This window comes from Puntigrus tetrazona, chromosome 22, assembly GCF_018831695.1.
Source record: "Puntigrus tetrazona isolate hp1 chromosome 22, ASM1883169v1, whole genome shotgun sequence".
Classification (NCBI taxonomy): Eukaryota; Metazoa; Chordata; class Actinopteri; order Cypriniformes; family Cyprinidae; genus Puntigrus; species Puntigrus tetrazona.
Window position 1 is genome coordinate 8,350,241 of NC_056720.1, and position 21,341 is coordinate 8,371,581.

At 38.9% G+C, this 21,341-nt stretch overlaps 1 protein-coding gene across 1 annotated transcript in view; it reads left to right on the top strand.

Annotated features, from left to right (window-relative positions):
• Positions 1-21,341, top strand: part of gpc1a (glypican 1a) — a 25,152-nt gene continuing 3,811 nt past the window's right edge. Inside the window, exons 1-3 of the mRNA XM_043223929.1 lie at positions 1-527; positions 18,299-18,457; positions 19,564-19,961. Of these exons, the coding sequence (XP_043079864.1) occupies positions 371-527; positions 18,299-18,457; positions 19,564-19,961 (714 nt within the window). The 5' untranslated portion in view covers positions 1-370. The remainder of the gene's footprint in view (positions 528-18,298; positions 18,458-19,563; positions 19,962-21,341) is intronic.

The following is a 21,341-nucleotide window of genomic DNA, read 5'->3' on the forward strand; positions in this document are numbered from 1 at the left end:
AGTAGAGAGGCAGACAGCACAGAAGCGCACAGCAGCAGCGCTGAGCGCTTTATCCCGCAATTCCTCCGGCAGTGTTTAGGCTACTTTTCATACTATAGCAGCTACTTATAGTGATATTGTTAGTTATGAATTATTGATAGTGCGTAAAGACATGAGCGCCAGAAACAGATCCCCACCGGACTGATCAATAAACACGCATCCTCTTTCATCAGGACCTCCCGGTTTTAAACCCGGACGCGCGTTTGCGTCCATAAACAAGTGGATTTTATCCCGTGCCCTGCGGTCGTAGACAGAGTCGGATGCGTTTGGTCGCTGTGTGAAGCGCAGAGCATCACTTCTTCCTCCTCCTCGGTCTCTGGATCCGGACACAATGGACCTGACAGCGGTCGCGCTGCTCGTGTCGCTCATCTCCGTGTCTCTGTCCGCGGATAACGCGGGCGGCAAAGCGCGGAGCTGCGCGGACGTGCGCCAGTTCTACAGCGGCAAAGGCTTCACGTTAAACGGAGTCCCGCAGTCCGAGATATCAGGTATGAATTACCGGAGACAGAAGTCATTGTTACCGGCGCTACGGTCTCATTCGTATTCAGCACTGTCCTTTCCCAGTGTTCACTGGATGTGTTTATATAGTTTATCTACCTCACGCGATACATAAAGTCTATCTATCTATCTATCTATCTATCTATCTATCTATCTATCTATCTATCTATCTATCTATCTAAAGATCTGTGTCTGTCTTGCCTATTAATTTTTTTGTCTATATGTATGTCATTTCATTTTCTTTCTTTCTGTCTTTCTTTCCGTTTCTGTCTATCCAATTATTTCTTCCTATCTATCTATCTATCTATCTATCTATCTATCTATCTATCTATCTATCTATCCCATTGTGTTTTGGCTGCCTTTTTCTATTTTCTCAGTTTTTATTTTAACCATTATCTTGCCTGTTTATCTTTTTGTCTATATGTATGTTATTTCTTTCTTTTCACTTCTGTCTATCCATTTGTTTTCTATCTATCTATCTATCTATCTATCTATCTATCTATCTATCTATCTATCTATCTATCTATCTATCTATCTATCTGTCTGTCTGTCTGTCTTTCTGTCTAACCCATTGTGTTTTGGCTGCCTTTTTCCATTTTCTCAGTTTTTATTTGAACCATTTTGGGCCGTTTCACACCTGACACAGTCCTCTCGCTCCGCAAGGTGCGCACGATCTTATTGTCAAGTTCAGAAGGCACTGGGAACAGATGGAGGGTCCCAGACAAAAGCGCCACTCGCCGCACCGAAAAGAACAATAGGCAAAACTGCTAAAACGGGGCTACACCTGGCGTGACGCTGCTCGCGAGCGGCTTCCCCATTAAAGATGACCTTTCATTCATCACATTCATTTCACACGCACACCCACCTGATGTCTGGATCCCCGTGTGGTTCGAAAGAGCATGTGCTGGAGCTGATCTCCAACAGTATGTGGTCCCTGTAGGTCGCGTTGTGACGAACACAGCGACGGCCGGATTCCCTCAGGGTTGCAATCTAGGAGTGAAACCTCACTGTAATTGTGGTTTGTCTTGCAATTTGCAGTATTAGTCCCGGGCCGGCGGTGTTATTAAACAGACGCACACCAGTGAGAAGTCAGTAAATCGTGCCGTTTGTTGTGCAAATCTCGGTTTCTTTGTCATTTGCAAGTAACGGGCAGCAACCGAAATCCGTGCAGTCAGCAAGTGATTCGTAGCTGCAGCCAGTGATTTTTAATATTCCCATTAGAGGCCAAAAAATGTTGGCAGGTTGTGAATGCGTCCGATGCATGCTGGGTAGTATGAAATTCGCCATCAATCTTTATGACACAGCCATCGTTTTGATAACGGGTCGCACATTATAACCGGTGATATGTCACCAATCAGTCTGCATAAACATGCAATTATAGCCGTGCATGATGCTCTCCCGGTTTTTTTTTTTTTTTCCCAGAATTCCTCTGGGATCCATATGTCTAATTGTGCTGCGTGCCCAAGAAGCTAAAGGAGATAAATGATTGCACATGTGCCACGCTAACACACATAAACACTTGTAAATAAAGCACCAAGGAAGTACAATTTACACAACCATTATTTAGTGCACTTTGTAAGGCTGAACAGTGTATATATATATATATATATATATATATATATATATATATATATATATATATATGATTCTGCCTTCCAGCTGTGTTCAACACACACAAGCATCACCTCAGCAGCCCCCTTCAGTAATAAGTGTATCTGAGGCGTTATACTTTGGCATCCTCAGCACATTTGAGAGGCTGGGAGAAACGGAGGGTTCCTATTGGCCGAGAGGAAATTCTTCTCAAGGTCATCGCCTGTGGTCTCAATGACAGAAGAGGGGGAGATGAGGGAAAAACGTAGCATGTGCCTGGCCGCCCACCAACGTCTCGCCCCGAGACCGTCTCGACATCTTTTATTCATCGTCAAAACTGTCGGTATAAGTTGTTCGTTTAAAAGCTTGAAAGCGGTCGGAGGCCAAATTGCGCTCATCTGCTTGAAGCTCAGGGTTGTTTCTAGAGATGCGTTATAAGTTTGTGGTTATATGAATAATATAAATGGTGATATACTTTGAGTTGTTTTTAATTACTTTTTTTTTTTTTTTTTTTGCTTACTGAATTGTCATTTAATGACACCTTTTTATAATGTAATAACTTTCAAAAGCCTTCATTTTTATTGTGAAACACAAAAGGAGATATTTATATCGCGATGCCTAAGATGCTCATCAAACATTCTCATGAAATGTTTGGTTTACATTCTTCAAAACGTCTTCTTTTGTGTTCAACAGGTTTGGAACGACTTGAAGGTGATTCAATTATATATGAAATTTTTTTTTGGAGCGAAATATTCCTTTAAGCAAGTTTTTCTTTCTAATAATTTCCGTCTTTACAGTTTGACTTGGACTATAGCACATAAGTCATTTAGTGTCATTTGTATGAGCTTTTTTTGGGCTCGACAGCCCCAGTCCCCATTCACTTTTAATGTAAGCATGAAAATGCATCAAAACGTCTCTCCTTTCTCCACAGAAGAAAGAAAGTCATACTGATTCTCTACGGCATAAGCCTGACTAAATGATGACAGGATTATATCACGTTACAAATAAAAATAAATAGCTTGATGAGGACGTTAGGGAGATTAATCGATTAAACAAAATGGCATTTCCGCTATAAATCGCGTGATTATGTTATATTAACATTAACGAAACGTTGATCTAACGTTCTAGGTAGCTCTAGAGCCGTGATCCCCTTCGACGATTACAATGCAACCTTATTTGACGTCTCTTTGACGAACGTGACGGCGATCCCCACATCGTGCGCTCTGAGTTGAGGGGTTTGAGGTTTCCGCCACGTTTTGTTTTAGCACGTTAGCGCGTTTTAGAAAGAGCTGATCATAAAGCATACCTAAAAGGTCAGAGAGGAACCAGGGCTGAATGCCGCCGTCTAGGATTACCGACGCAACTAGTGTGTCTGCCGTCTTTTTACGAACTCAGAAGCAGCGCATTGTTCGACTACGTGACGCCCCGAGCCCTGCGGTGACTCTAAACAATGACAATCTCACATTTCGTGGGCCGCGAAGACGGGAGTCGGGCGCGATCTCGCATTTGTTTGCGACCGTAACCGTGTCGTTTAAAGAGATTCGTTTCCAGGTTTTGAGAGCGAGATCCGTCGATGGATTTGTGACGTTCGGGCCCCGTGTAACTTGTAGCTGGGCCCTGGCTCAAGTTTGCTGCTCTTCTATGCGGCGAGGCACACGCCCATGAGCCCTGTGTGAAGTGAAAGAGGCACACACCCATGTTCTCAGCCACGCTGACACACGCACATCCAACCCCCATGTGGAGAAGCACGGGCTTGATTCGGTTAAGATTTTGCATAAATTAAACCCGTTTGCGCGCATGCAAATTCAATAATACAGTCGTTCAGTGGAGAGTGACAATCAGATTCGCTCATTTGAAGTTGTTTAATTAGTTTTATGCATCTAATTTCTGTTTGCACGACTGTCACAAGTTGAATGCAGTGGCAAAAATTATACAGTTATTATCTGTCAAATAAATTATGAAAAATCATATATCAAATATGTTCATGCTTCAAAAGATAAATATTATTTACAATCAGATTAATACTGTTGGTATGACTTATATATATCAAGATTTTTCAGGATTAATATTTATTTATTTATTTATTTATTTATTTATCAAGAGGTTTTTTTTTATCATTCATCACAAACTATAAAAAGGGAAAATGGTTTGTGTGATCTAAATGGATTTTTATTCATAATACGATCAACATGGCTATATTAGTTTAGATTCAGTTTTAAGGTGTGAACGTATTGTATTTGTTTTTAGATATTAACATTTAGAATATTTTTTCACAGTGTTCTGTAATGTAAACTTAAAATACTTTGATTAAATTCAAAAATAATATTAATTTTAATGTGACTGAATCAACATGACTATATTAGTTTAGACTGAATTAAGTATAGACTGCTAATAACAGTATATTATAAATTCAAATATGATGCAGTATTAATTAAAAAATATTTTTATAATCAATGATTGTAATTTAATATGATTATATTTATTATGTTTAATAAAATTATAATTTTATTATTTTATATAAAATTATACAAAATATTATATCTAATATGTTTATAAATGAAGATTGTAGGCATGTCGTGAAAGTCATGAAAATTAAAAATGTGCTTCATCTGCTAACATTTGCATAGTTAAAAAAAGTTATTTAAAGTTTTAATTAAAATTTATTAAAAATATTTATTGGTTACATCAAGAAAAGTCCTTTAAAAGGACTTAATATGTCTCCATATTATATTAATCATGACTGCATTTTCACTTTTAGTAGTTTGAGTTTGTGCTAATGCATACAGTACCAAGACATTTGTGCCGAATGTTCATGTTTTCGCTGATGAATTGTCGACTCGTGATTATCTGAGCATAATTACACCTTCTCCCACACAGCTTCTCTCCCTCTGGCCCGCTGATTGTTCTTTTGAAGCGTGGGGGTGTTTCTCCTGCGCGGCTCAGCGGGGATCTGCAGTGTGCCGTGATGCTTGTTAGAGCCGAGATCATGCAAATCTGATCAGGGCTGAAACATGCCACCGCGCTCTCAATCTTCCAGCCTCATGCCCCGCCGCTGATCGTGAATAAAAGCTCAGCTGTACTCAGAGGTACAACCGACCGGTCTGCTTTAGTGCACTGGAGTGGTTGGAAAAACCAGGCTGGACACGACAAGGTCTTAAAGCCTCGATCGTGGTCCTTAAAAGTGTGGAGGGAAAACAATAGATTAGATCGTTTTTGACAAAAGCTGGTCAAATTTCAACAAACATTTCTGCGTAAATTGCACACAAAATTACATTTTGTTACAAATTGTGTTTGTCCCAATTATGATTTATTAAAACTTCGTCGCTTCTAACTCAGTTTGATATAACGACATCATTATCCACACGCGCAGCTGATTTATTTCTTTTCACGTCAGCAGACAATGAGCTCGATCCTTAACATTCAAATGCTCTGCTAGTCCTTGCTTTAGAAGTTGCAGTGTGCTTCGAAGACCCTCCACCTCCCCCAGCTCCGCCTGTATAGATCTGCCACGGGGTGTTTTCATGTGGTTACCAAGACGACCCCAAAACCATGTAGTCATAAGTGTAAAATCTTTCAAAATGAAATGTATACATCATCTAAAATCTGAATAAATAAGCTGAATAAATAAGCTTTGGAAAATCTGAAATTTGAGGGTGTAAAAAAAAAATAAATATTGAGAAAATTTGCTTTAAAGTTGTTGAAAATGACGATTTAGCAATCTATAATACTATTTTTTTAAGATAGGAACATTTAGAAAATACCCTCATGGAACATGATCTTTAATTAAAATCTTTGGCATAAAGTAAAAATCTATAATTGTGTCCCATATAGTGTATTTTTTACATACAAACATTGTCTTTCAAATTTTTATGGGTTTGTGACATATGGGTGTAAGCGATTAATGGCGAACTTTTAATTTTGAGGTGGAGTAACCCTTTAAGCCACAAAAGTGGCTCAAAAACAAGCAGAGACAGTTGAATTTGCAACACAGTTAAACCGATTACCAACAAAATCTACCTCTTTTAAAGAATCGGTGATCCTATAAGACGTACGTAGCAGAAAGCGTAGCAGTTAGCATTGCATCTTGATGCTGTATGTCGATAACCCTCTTCACTTGCTAGAATAATTCTGACTCTCCCCAACTACAACGGAAACCCTGACTGATGCACTTTTTGAAAACAAACTCAGTTGTTTAGGCTACGCTGTTAGCACCTCCAGCTAATTAAATCAAACGAAACGGCTCCATTTGTGATTAGTCTTCCGCAGCCTTCCGACAAGTGTTCGTCACCTCGTGCTGAACGCTCGCTAGCAGCAGTCTTGTGAATAATTCACAGCAGCGCCGGGCGTTCCTCCAGCCACTTTGCTCTGTCAATATTAATTGCGCGTTTTTTGCGCTGGCCAATTTTCTGTCAGGTTATCTCGCTGCCAGCGTGCTAGTGAAAGGGAAGAGAAGTGAGCGATGAAGACGGAGATGTGATTATTATCGCTGTCAGCTTCTTTGTTCGAGAAACATTATACGGCTCGAGTGGCAGAGTCACGGAGGGCTGTGAAATGTGTGTCTCGGCGTTTGAACAAGATTTCCACGTGTTAGAGTACAACACACGGACGCGCTTCATTCACTGATAATTGCATATGTTATTTGCATTAATATGCGCAGGAGAACATTTCACGAAAAATTCATGACGCTCGAGTAATCGCATGCGTTTCCTTTTAACCTTTATTTCATTTTAAAAGAATAGTCCACCCAAGAAATGAACAATTTACCCAGCCTCAGGCCGTCCAAGATGCAGATGAGTTTGTTTCTTCACCTGAACAGATTTGGATAGGTTTAGCATTTCGTCACTTGCTTGTAGTGAATGGGTGCCGTCGGAATGAGAGTTTAAACAGCTGATAAAAACACCAAAATCCACAAGCAATCCAAATCTTTCATTTAATGTTTTGTGATGCAAAAAAACTGTGTTTGTAGTAAACAAATCCATTTTAAACTATTATTTGAATCTCTATAATATTGCTGACTCCATTGAAAAAATTATTTCATCTGAATGAGGAGCAAAATATGCACAGATCAAGCACAGCACAAAAGCAGTATAAATGTGATGTAAAAGGTATCAGTTATGGACATTTTCACTGGAAGAAGTGTTATTATGGCTCAACAGCTTATTGTCTTTCTTGCAAACAAGCACCTTTTCACAGTAGAAGATGTTTAAGTTAAACAATGGACTGGAGTCGTGTGGATTACTTATGATGTTTTTATCAGATGTTTAGACTCTTATTTTGACGGCACCTGTTGACCACAGAGGAAACACTGGTGACTAAGGGATATAATGCCAAATTTTTCCAAATCTGTTCTGATGATGAACCAAACTCATCTCATCTACATCTTGAGTTGGCCTTGAGGGTAAGTACGTTTTAATTTTTGGGTAAACTATTATAAAATAATTTTCCACACAAGCTTTTTTACAGCTTTCTGTCACTCAGTATGACGCATGTTCACAAATTTGTGCGTATGCATCCTCGGGAAATAAGACTCACAGTCTTTTATCTAGTGTCCTGAAACAGATCATGTCACATTAGGGTTCAAGGATGGTTTGAACTCTGGACATCATCCTCCTTTGACTGTATTAGTCGGGTAATCTCTTTAGGGTCTTGACATTGAGTGAATTATAAGTTCTTTACCATTTAGTCATTAAGTGTCTCTTTGTTATTGGATCTAAGGGAGAAGAATGCTTTGTCAGAGTCTATTAAGGGTAATAATGTGACGTTCAGCATGTTATTTATGTAAGTATGCCAAGCAGTGTGGTTTAGTCTCATTTACCACAAACAAGCAGCTACAACTTCAGCAGACTCCCATTAGCTTTTTCCCTTCACGATTAACAGGTTTTCAGTTTTGGTACAAAAATGCTAACAGCGATAAATGCAAAAATTAAACCGCAACCAAACGAACAGTCTATAGATGTTAGCATAGAAAGATTATTAAGCTAATCAAAACAGAGGAAGAAATGTTTTGTTGACGTTAAAGACACTATGTCAAACATTTTGGCACAGATTTATGTCACTTGCTAGAAGCTAGCAAAATTAATCAGATGCCAACATTGACAAGTTGCTATCCTAATGAAAAAAAAATCGTAAAAAAAAACAAGGAGGGTAAAAGAAAAAAAACCCCCAGAAAGTTTAAAGATCACTAAAAAAGTCTTCTGATATCTAAAATGTGAAAATGTTGCACCTGACTAGCATGGGGTGGAATGGCTAATGCTAAATGCTAACAGTCCAAATGTAAGATGTTTCGCAACTTAAATAACATATACACTCTGTAATTCGTGAGATGTTTTAGAATTTGAAAACAAAACATATATGTTCTGTTAAAGACACACTTCTGACTTTATGCGTGACAGCTCGTGGATTAGGATTTCTTTAAGACTCAAATACTCTGGTCTTAATCCAGGGGCCCGTAATCCAGATTCTAGCAGTGGCTAGCATGGCAATTTGAGCAGGTCTCAATGACCTTGTTAGAAAGCAAGGAATTTAAATGCAAGAAAAGCACTCAAAGTACCCCTTTACCTAGCATTAGAGTTCGTTTTCAGTGATGGGATCATGATTGGATAGCACTTGAGCTTTGTATTTGACAGGTCAGCTTGTAAATTTAGCTTGATTACACTTCCATTTTTCCTCTCTGTGTTTATTTGCGTTTAAAGTGCGCTTTTGTGGATCCTTGCCTTTTAAATATTTAAATTTTGCTCTCACAATTTAAATAGGTTTAACTGAATGAATAAATAAGTAAATAAATAAATGCGGATTTATAAATATAAAATGTAGTTGAAAAAATAAGTGAATATATGATGGCCCAAAGACTTCTATTCTATTCTGTTCTATTCTATTCTATTCTATTCTATTCTATCAGTGTGTTCTGTTCATTTGTCTTGACCCTGTCAACCAAAGCGACAGACCATTAGGCTGATGAGATTTATTTATTGTGACATTTTTTATTGTTTGAGTGGAAGCAATTATGAAGAACTTATTATTTTGCATAATGACTTGCCGTTTCAGTCACGGCACGTTTTCCTCACTCACTGGAAGAACCTCACGCACCGAATGACAGCTACTGCGGTCGATAAAACCCAGTGAGGGATTATAAAATTAATGCATCACATTGAGAATGACGGAACATTATCATTTGCTGTTTTTATAGTCTACTAAGTAAGCACTTTCTCACTTTCTCTCTCTCTCTCTCCAAGCCTGGTGACTTGTGCAAAGCCTTGTGATTTATCAATTGTTCTCCAAGATATCTCTTCCTCTTATTATCTGGCTTAACCTCTGATAACATGTGAACAAACAGGTGGCGATTAGTTTAAAGCTAAACAGGAAGCCCAGTACAAATTATCTATCTATATATCTATCTATCTATCTATATATCTATCTATTTATTATACAGCAGTTCTTTCTGGTCCTCGAATTGGATTGGCTAAGAGTGTATATAGCTTTTATATAAGATTTTAGTAAATTTTAGTGAATAAAAACTTTGCAAACACAGAAGCAAAATCGGATAAAATATTTAGAATAGAAATTGTTCTTTTGTGTTATATTATTTTAAAAACGCTTTTACGTATAAAGCTTTTTAATTGAGGGAACTATAAATGCATCTGTAATATTTTTAAACAAATTAAATATAGTTAGCAAAATGTTTATTTGTGTATTATTATATAACTATACAGCTATTGCAATTAAAAACTGGCATCTGTGCCTTCTTAAAAAGCGCCAACCACCACTGGCACGTACCAGAGCACCAGAATCCAGGCTAAAAATACTTCTTAAGAAGCAGTAAAGTAACCAGACAGGAGTCCTTTGTGGTCTTTCTCTTAAGTTTCACCCTCTCTCTTTGTCTTAACCCCTTAGCCCGTTTTCCTCATCTGCACTCTCACACGTGTTCTCGCCTCATACTCCATTAGAGATCAGGACGTCTGTTTTAACAAGGTTTGGCAAACATTGTAATGCATGCGATTACGTGCGCTGTTTGCACACACACGCACGTGCTCGCTTGTACACGTGTGTGTCTAGGCAGCAAGGCAGAGTCTGTGGTGTATTTTTAGATTTATGGAAACCTAGAAATGTCCAATTCAAAGAGCCGGGTTGTACGCTTTAGCCATCTTTCACCATTAGCGAACCAAGGCGCACGTTTTAGAGCGCATCCATAATGCATACTACGTGTCGACTCAGATCTTAACAAACGTTCGGGAAGATAGGAAGCTGCTCGTAAAGAAACATATCTTTCCTGCCTCGGTGTACTGCCTGAAGAAAACAAGGTTTATTGGATGTTTACAAGTCTAATATCAAATGCATCTCAAATGTAGGAAAGTATATTAATTTCGGTACGCCGTATTTCCAAGTGGAACGTTATTTAATGAGAAACAAATGTAGGATGGAATGGGAGCTTATTCATCAGGATTCGATTTGACCGTGAAACTGTCATTTTCACTCGAAATTATGTTTCAGAGCAAGTTAAGTTTGTGGCAAAGGTTACGTTTTTTCTTTTAAATAACACATGCATATGATTCGCTCTGAATAATCACTCGCAATCGAGTAGAAACGTCTTAGCACATTAGCGGCCATAAGCACAATTGCAAAACCAATCAAACAGGTTTCCGGGAAAAACATCTTGTCTACAATTGGTCAGACAAAACAAATAGTCCAGCTCCAAACTCAAACCATTGGTTGACCCATGACCCAAAGATAGATTAGGTTTCACAAAAACATTGTAAAATCAGTAGACCTTATTGGTGCCAATGGTTTCTAGAATCCATTTTAGAATATTTTACGCTAACTTACGCTAGACAGGATTATGTATAGTTGTCTTCCCACATTAAGATGGGACAGGGCAAAACAGTTTCGAAACATTACCTTTTTAACTTTATGGTAAATTTAGTGGTGTTTTAAATGTTGGTGTCATTCTTATCGTTAAATCCAAATATCTAAGATATGCTATCTGTGTAACGCTAAGCTGTACTTTTTGTTTTATTAGTTTCCCGAAAGGCGCCTGTATATCATGTTCTAAATATAAAGTCAACAGGGTTGTATTTTCCGTTTGAACCCTCTCATATACCGTGTGTTATAGGATCACAGCAGCTCATTAGACCAACCTGTTATGGCCTTTATATTTCACACTCCCTTCTGCTTCCTCAGTTCCCCTGGGTCATAAAACTGTAAACACGCATATGAGAGCAGGCCATGTGCAAACTAAATCACAGTCAGGCCTGGGCTATTTTCACCGCCGATTATGGCCAAACCCCAGACGTACCTCGGTTTGACGATCCAACCCATTTACCAAAGAAAGGAAGCCCTGGCATCTTAGAACTACCTAGGAAATCAATTAAAAGGTACTTTCCAGTGTTTTATAAGGCTTTCTCTGAAGTCGTCTCTTTTAGCGCATAAAGCGAGTAGCCGTCAATCGCCTTTATTGCAAGTTCGTGCAAGGCCTGGTTCAGGGGTCACAGGCTCTTAGCGTAAGACGGCATGGCGCCTGGGACGCTTGGGACTCTTTGAGTAGCCCCGCGACTCAGCAGGGTAGCGGATAAGAGAGACCAGAGGCAGATGGTTAAGAGAGTGAGAGAAACCCAGCAGGAGGGGGGTAATGAGTGCTAATAGGCACAGGAAGAGGTTGAAAGAAAGGTCGCCTGGAAATGTGGCGGAAGACCAGACGAGAATCGGACAGGAGCGGAGATTAAAAGAGTTGGCCAGAGGTGACAAAGCCCCAGATTATTTTTATACTCTTGGTAGTATAAGGACTTAATCCCTCATCAGTTTTTATTCCTTAACAGGGTACCTCCATGTATACAGCCCCGGATTATGACGTCCGGATGTCCTGGGCACAGATGCCATGCATCAGAAGCGAGAAGGCGCTTTGAGAGTTACGTAACTAATGCTTTCCCGAAACTGACAGCCTTCAAGTGTAGATTGTTTGACTGATCTTGTTTTTGGAACAAGTATAAAGTGGTGTCTGACCAATTTGTTTGGTTTATTAAAAGTTCATTATCAATTTTCAATAAAGTCATTCATGTCGGGTCTACGAGAGTCATTTTTGTTGACTGAAACTGGGCAGGGAATTTCTTGTCCCCAGTATTCTTTCCTGGAGAACTGATTTACTAAAAAGGGAAGAAATAACTTTTCATTATTTTGAGAGTTTTTTTAATTTGAGGCAACAGTGTCAATGGTTAAATTTAATTAATTTTATTAATTAAAAAAGCATGTATAACTGAATATTTACCCCATGTTTACCCCATGAATATATACATCAATTTATTACAGGGCTTTTTGTTTTCAATTTCAGGGTTTTTTTTACATTAATGTCCTGAATTCCATTTTAACAGTTTTCAGTTTCAGTTTCAGTTAATCAAAAGCATCTCTAGTTTACTAAAAACTATTATAAAAATATGTTATTTTTTTAAAATGCTTTTGTTGTGCATTTTTCTCCTATGGTAAATATTCTATTATAAGTAATGTTTTAATAATTTTATTAGCAGCAGTTGTAGTACTATCATACTAAGTAATATATTATTTCCACAGATTCTTCAAGTGAAATTTTATTTTGGCGGGTTGTTGTGAAGTTTCTGCTTGTATATGCTTTATTGATATTTTTTCTCAAAATAAATGGTATAAATGCTTATGAAGTGACTATCAGAGCAGTTCTAGAGATTATGTTCATGTGAGCAGATATTGAGGCGGCAGAGGCTAAAAACACCAAGAGACACTCAGAACATGCAGGATTCGTATTTAAATAGTATTTTTGCAGCTTAATTTTTATAGGCACTAGTCCATGTCACATTTTGACTTAAGTGCACTGACCTACTTTTGTTGTATCCATCCAAAATGTAGCAAATTCCTTGACATTCCATGTTATAGAGTAAATTCAGTTTTTATGAGTGGATTCCTTGACTCCATCTGTGTTTTACGCATTGCAGGAAATCACAGGATCCCTTTAGTTATATGTTGAATCAGTGTGCAAGTCATGTGAACTATGTTTATGGTGCATTAGTGTCCATTTCCAAAGCATGCGACCTAGTTTGTTTCAAAGTAGTATGCTCATTTTGCAAATATTTCTAAGAACTGTATCATTTTCTATAACTCATCAGGGCCCCCTGCTGGTCTGGAGCCCTGGGAAAACACTTGGCAGGGCCTTGCGTTAATCCTTCCATGCTTAAATTCAAATCCATGCTGCTGACACAAATGCGGAGGTGTTTGGCACACTTCTTTTACAGATAAAATTGCTGTAGGTTACCCCCCCCTTCCTCCTCCCTCTCTTTGCCTTCCTAACCTCATTTTCCCTGTCCGTATTTTCTCAGTGTCCTCGGAGGACATCGGTCTTCTGGGGATTACAGAGATATTGCATTGTGTTCATTAAAGTCAGCTTATCCTCTTAATTGAGACTAGTGTTTGGGCAAAGCGCCATGCCACCCATAACCCCCATATTTAAAAAGAAGGTCAGATTCAGAGATTAGTGGTGAATGGCGACCAGCTTACCGTTTTCTGTACTGCAGTTGTCATCATGTTTTTACATGCGACTAAACCAAACAATATGGTCACATATACAGTGTCAACCAAGATCTTGTCACAAGTACTGTATTGCAGAGTTGCTCTGGAAGGTTTTTTTCCACTAATTTTGACGCTTGCCAGGCAAAATCCTCAAGGAAAGTAATAGCAAATAAGAGGCATTTGTATACAAGTCAGTATGTTAGCACTTGAGCACTTGCCGCACCTTAAATAAACCTCTCAGCGTGTTTCCATAAATTCTTTCACTGCTTGCTGAGCTTGTTCCTGAGCGTTGTGCTATGCCGTACTTGTGTGGTAACGCGGGTGTGGTGTTTATAAGTCTTCCAGAAGGGCTTGGTAGGGAAGCGAGCTTACCAAACTCTTTCTCATTCCTCAGAGACACGCTGTTAATCAGGCACGGAGGACATGAGCATGTTTTTTGGCCAGCGCAGGGATTTAAACCTCAGCCGGGCTCACCTGTAGATCCTCGCGCACCTGCTGCTGGTAAACCGGTGCCTGAGGCAGCCTTTGCTCTCATCTCAAAGGAGTGCACTCAAATCCTCTCCCAGGAAAAGAAGATGAGAAAATAAAAGAACTATTCACATTGGTATGTCGGGGGCTTTGAAGATGAACTTGAAGAACATCCCTCAAAAGAACTTCCTCTTACTGTTTGGTTGTTCGCTTTTTAAACGATGCCTCGCGGTTTTCTTTCTGAAGTCAGTCCAAGTCAATTTTCAAAAGCCAATCGAAAAGGCATGAGGGTGTCTTAGTCCGTTGTGTCAACATTGGCGCTTTTTAATGAATTAGCGCCGATTTTCTTGTTGGAATGTGGCTTACAGAGCGGCCTCTGAAAATCTGTCAACATAATGTAATTCATAAGTCAGTCTTTGAAAATCCTGCAAAAATGTTCTTTTCTCGTTCCATGTGTCCTACATAAATAATAATTTTTTTAATCTATCATAGGTTAGCTATGGTTTGGCTACATTTAAGGTGAACTAAATTTCTACATTTTACGAAGAAGGTTTCTGTAGGCAAGCGTTGAAAAGCAGTTACTATGATTTAATGAGAAAGTAAGTTTAACTTCGCTAATTGTTGATATGTTGCTTTGTTTAAAGCTCTGAATAATATCGTCTAGTTAAATGGCACAGACATAAAAAGAACTCTATCGCCCCCTTAAGTACCGGAGCCGCAGAAAAAGCATACATGTATGCGTACGTATGCATGTAGCTATTATTTGCAATAATTGACAAAAAAAAAATCACAGTAGACATTGTGCTAAAAATATGCAGGTGATATTGATTTCATCTCGTGTAGTGTGCATGACACCTCTGCGACACTTCACAACCTCAACACAGAAAGACTAGCATGTTTATATTGTTTTTTTCTGCCAAGAATTCAAAAATAAAAAATGAAATTGCAAGATGTTATTCTGCAGTTCCCAGACTCGTCTTCTGAGAATTGTGAGTTTAAATTTCGAATTGTAAAAAATGTAAATTTTTTCCACAATTCTAAATCTTTTCAAAACTGACTTTTCTTCTTATAGTTGTAACTCAGGCAGAACAATTGAAACAATTCCTGCAATTTTAATAGCCATTTTCATGAGTGAGATTGAGTTAGTTTCGAGTTCCAATTGGACTGGTTTTATTATGCTCAAAAAATACTTCTACATTTTCAATATTGCTGTAATAGAAAAATAACGCGACGTCAACATTTACTACCAAATTTCTTTTCAGGTCATCTACTTTTCACAGAGCAAGCTTGTTATTAGCAACGTGAATAGCAACACATCTGGTTTAATAGCGCAGACAAAAAAAGATCGTAAGTAGCCATTGTACTTTTTCCCAGTGCTTTGTTCAAAGGACCTTCATTATTTGTAATGATCTGTTCAAAAAGTTGATACCCTGATGTATTTTGCAGCATGTAAGCGAATATCAGAGAGGCATGCAAGGGAAAAGAATGGAAAAAGAGCACTCAGCACTACACCGCATGGAGCATTTCTTTGATTAAATAGTCACAGGCCCTGAAGGGATCGCACCAGTTGGTTTGAAAGCTACCTGCTAACAGTTTAACTTGAAGGGATTTGCTTCATCTGACACCACTCAAGATTCCTCCACCGTCTCGGCCTGTTTGTCATCCTGCTTGACTATTTGTCTAGCTGTCCATCTCTAACAATTAGGCTGTCTGAAGAAACCCTTGATTTTTTTTTTTTTTCTCCAAGACAGATGGAGGCGTCTGACGGGTGATTCCCTGTCAAGCTTTGATTCAGGGTCTTGTTCCGCTGGCAGCCTGTCGATTTCCATCCAACACACGGACAACGGCAGCACAAGGAAGCTTGAACAATGTTTATTCGGTGCAGAAAAGAGATAATTCCTCAGGATTTATTTTTAGCTTATTCAAAATATTGCCTCGGCGAGCGTCCTGCATTCATAAAGATATGCATCATCTCTTGATCCGCCTGGAATTAGGGGAGATTCGGTTTGCACATGCACGCACGAGACCCGTCTGTGTCAGTCTCTCTCTTGCTGCATTCAGAATGGCCAGCGTACTGCTTACTAAGCAGTATGCACTGTATAGGTTATAGTAAATCGTGTGTGGAAAAAGTGAGCGCCGTGATGTGATAAACCTTTCAAACACCAGTACGCTACTTTTTTTGTCCTATTACCTTACGCTTGGTTTAATTCGATGTATTATTCTTATTTGTCATAAATTTAACGTTTAATTTAATTGTGTTTAAAAATGCCATAAGGACCTAAAAACAACGTTGTATGTCAAAATGCGTCATCACAAATATTCGCACTAAGAGCATTATAATCTTTGAGGATGCTTTCGCAAGTTAGTTCAAGTTAAATGTTAAATGTTAATATGTTTATAGCATCGAACAGAATTTTCCAGTTTTTTTTTAATCCCGAGGAAAAAACAAGCTTTTCATAGGAACTATATTGCATTGTGAAATCCATGAATCCATCCAATGCGCTTTGGTTGTTTTTTTCTTTTATTTTCCCACTCTTCCCACTTTCTGTCGCTTTTCATATGTGTTTAGTTAATGTGCAAAATGATATCCAGGCTGTAATATAAGCACGCATATACATATTTGGGTGTGCGGGCACATTGTTGCACAGATTCTTCCTTTGTGTGCCAAAGAGGGAAGAAAAGCTTCATCTGTCTTGTGTCTCGCGGTCCCTCGTCAGTACGCATTGATATGCAGGCCACACGCCGGTGCTGCTCACGGACTGCAACGAAGGGCCCGGGATGCGATGCGTAATGACACTGAAGGCTCTTTAACACCACAATATGCAGAGTGACACACGAAATATGATCTTGGGATCTCGCCGCTTGTTGACATACGAGGCTACACATTTCAAAACAGGCTCATTACATGCGTGCATGTGATTTAATGCAGCTGAGCGTGTTGGAAACCTGGCCTTTGAGAGCTACGCTGGTTACATTTACATTTATGCATTTAGCAGACGCTTTTATCCAAAAAGCGTCTGCTAAATGCGTTAATAAGAGACTTAATTGTACATATTTTTCTTTATAATATTATTAAATTAAGTCTTTCACCTAATATATATATATTTTTTATTTTAATTGACGAAAAAAATTTGTACAAATGCAAACAAATGCTAAAAACTTTGCAAATGTATTGTCATTTATTAAAATAATTTGAGTGCTCCAGTATGTATTTTTACCATACTTCTATTTCTATAAATAAAATATTGCACATAAAAATGCATTCCGGGCTAAGCCGCATTAGCACAAAAAACATTTCTAAGTACTAAACCGCAGATACACAGGAGATCCGATTGAACGACTCTTAGTTTGACCATAAAATAGTGAAAGGGAGTTTTTTAGCCCCTCAGATACAGCCTTACAACAGCGAATGCATAAAATTGTGCTTCTCTATGATTTTTCACTCTCGCTGCAGTCAGGCGGCATAAAAAATGCATAGTGGTGATAGCATCTCTCGCTCTAGTTCCCTAAGCCGTGACCCAAGACAGGCTTAACCGGCAAAGTTGTTTGCTAAATGTCAGCCGGGTCCAAGAAGCTCTTGCTCTACTGAAGACCTCGCTGACCCAGTGCACTGTTTTCAGTGACACTCAGGGGAAGCTATTTTAGAAACCTTAGCCTGTTAGCTAAGGCTAAAGCTACTCATCGTTCAGCTACCCTTTTAGTAAACACAGCAGTTAGCTACACGACAAGCTACTAAAACAAAAGAGCTAACAACACTGAAGAAAGAGAGAGAGAGAGCACTAGCGCTAGCATAGCTTATCTGGCACAAAAACAGTAAGAAATTTAAATTAGGGTAACAGCATAAAGAAATAAAAATAGTAAACACTACAATATCTCTATAACGTGAACATAAAAATGTGTTGATAAACAGCAGAGTTATTTGTGATTTGAGTTATTGTTTTTGTTATATTTCGTATGAGTTACCCACTCATCACAGACCTTTTCAGAACACTGTGTGAGATCCATCTGTCTTTATTTATGCTTTTCACGGAAGACATCATCTTTCACCTTTTCTGGCATCAGTCTGAGTTTAAAATTATATGGAGCTTGATATATGATGTTATTGGGGTAATTGGCATCTTTGGTGGCATAACTAGGTTAAAAACTCTACTTAAATCGTATTATCTTTCCATTCCATCTGCAGGCGAGCATCTCCGCATCTGCCCACAAGGTTACACCTGCTGCACCAGCGCCATGGAGGAAACGCTGTCGAACCTGAGCCGCCGGGAATTCGAAGGCCTGGTTAGAGAAGCGGGACGTTCCATTCAAGCCTCGCTAAATGCTCAGTACAGGACCTTCGACAGTGAGTCCGAAGCTCAAACGCTTTCATTCTTGGTTGTGTTTTGTTGTACTGTATTATGTCTCACAGTTGCTAACACAACTGTTCAGTTTTTCCACTGTAATGTTAGCTGGATGATTTTTTCCGAATAACCCAAACGTTTAAGTTGTCATTTGTCCACCCAAAATGTGAAGGTGAAAAAGAACAGAGTAGCAACTGCAGAAACTCGAGAGGAAATGAGATTTAGAGGTTTTACAGTGTACTTGTACTGTCACGGACAGCTGTCTTATCCAGAGCGGTAGTTTATGAAACTTCATATGCTTTTAGTTAACATTTTTCCTGGATTTAACGGCATTAGGGTTAATGAATGTGAAGGGTTAAAGAGTTGCAGCACTTTGAAGCCCAAACTCTCTCCTGGTTAGTGTCATTGTGAGCTTAGATTAAAGGAAAACTCTAAAGCTCACATGCTTTCACACCGAGCGGTCCTTAAAGGGCAATTACAGTGGGGTTTTATGGCCTTTTGCTGCAGTGCATGATGTGACCCGCAATAATGATAAGAGATTTTGATGCAGTTGTTGAATTTACTGACCCTAATCATACATTTGGTATATTAATATATTAATTATTCAAGGCAATTATTGGGACCTACTAAGTTACCTGAATGTTGTACATGTTATGTTGATCTTTGTATCTTTTAAATTGCCCCATTTTATATTATCTGTGTAGCTATAAAATTAAAAAATTAAAAAAATAATTTAGTAGTCAGGGTTGGACTTCAGATGACTTTGATCAAGATCCAATTCAACCATACTAATAAGCAAAAATTAATTCAGATAAACTAAGATTTGTGCTTAATTTCTTAATTGCAGAATATTGTTGAAGCGTTGAAGCTTTGCCCACATTTAATAAAGTAACACAAGTCACGTGACACATTACTTTCCATAAAAAATAAAATAACATAATTGGTTAGTTTTTTAGGCATTACCTTTAAAAGTATTTTTTCCCAGTACGTGGTACTTCAATAAAATCTGCAACTACACTGCCAAACAGTAGTTAGCAGATGCACCTGTGTGTGGCAGCTTGATTAATTTCACTCTGAGATAAGTAACTTCCTTCTTTTATCCATGCAGCATATTTCCTAGAACTCCTAAATGGCTCTGAGCGGTGGTTGGAGGAGGCCTTTGTGGCCGCTTTGGGGGATCTGTATCGGCCCAATGCGGGAGTGTTTCGTGACCTTTATGCTGACCTGCGTCGATATTACGGCGGTGCCTCCCTGAACCTAGAGGAGGTCTTGGATGAGTTCTGGATGAGGCTCCTGGAGCGTCTTTTGAAGGCGTCTGACCCCGAGACCGCTTCCCTGCTCTCTGATGACTTCCTGGAGTGTGCCTCCAAGCAGACTGAAACCCTGCGTCCTTTTGGAGAAGCTCCACGGGAACTGAAGACCAAGCTGGTGCGGGCATTCATCGCTGCTCGGGCTTTCGTCCAGGGCCTTAATGTGGCTGGAGAGATTGTACGGAAGGTGTCTCAGGTACAGTTTTTTTCTGGTTTGTTTGTTTTTTACGATGGGTGTGATGTAGTGGTTAAGGCTCAGGGCTGCTAACGGAAGGTAGCTGTTTTTTTCACCACAAGAAACATGCCGCGTGCCAAGACCGTACTACCCTTGAGCAAGGCAATTAATCCCAGGATGCTCAAGGGTGACTAGTAGCATTCGTGCATGGAAGTTAAAAACAAGCGATATACTAAATAAGTTATAAATAAAACCCCTAGAGTGCACACTTGATAAGACCGCCTTTGGCAATATTTTCAGTCCATACCAGCATTGGCGTCTTCTTGGCAAAATTGCTCAAGTTCCTTCTAATAGGACCAAGGCCATGGTGTTCAATAGTCCTCATTTTCTTGGTTTTATAACTCACTAAGCATCTTTCACATCTTTGTCATATTAAAATATGACTCCTCTGCCAATATTCCTCAACGTTCTTGCAGATCTTAGCATATTTTGCTGCAGAAATTATACTTTGATATTTCCAAATGAGTATTCCAGTTTGAACTCCTGTGTTAAGTTTTGCACCAAACATAGTGCTTCACATCAAAGTCTTAAAGTTCACTTAAGGTTTCATCAGACCAGGGATTCTCCTCCAAGTTATTGAGTCACTGACATGCCTTTTAGGCAAATACCAGCCAAGCGATAAAGACTTCCTTCTTACACCGTCTTTACGAGCAAGATTTATGAAATGATCTTGCTTTTGAAGTGCTATTGTTGCCCCACAAAAGTTTTTCCCATTTATGTTATGTGGAACTGTAACTCTTTAGCATTGCCAACATCTTGTCCAGACAATCATTTCTGGCAAAACTTCAATTCTTTGCAGATGCGCAGTTGTTCCATATTTTCTCACCTTTATAATGACAACCCTCACTGTGCTTCAAGGTGTATTTTATATGAATTATATCCTTGCCCTGACTGGTATTTTTCAAGAATCTTGCGTTAGATCTCCTTATAATGATCCTTGGTTTCTGCGGTAAGGTGTTGCCTTGGAAATGAAGTGTGTATTCTCCTAGACACAGGTGTATTTGACATTAGAGTCATAAGGCGATGGGAAAAACTCTTCAATGGATCATTGTTCCATGGTGTAACACTGTGCAATTTAGAGAGTCCAAGGACACCAAAGACTTTTTATATGTGGCTTAAATAAAACCATGCCTATCCTTTAATGTCATACTCTCTGTAGGTGGTCTGGATGCACTAAAAGGGAGCAGTACATTCGAGTGCCCTAGTTGCCTAGAAAGTCAATCAGCAGAAACTCCCGAATTCATCAATACTGGATCTACGACATCAAGACAAATGACTACACAGCAGCATTCCCAAAGATATTTGCCCCAAACCCACACAAGGAAAATTAGTCCAAGTCCT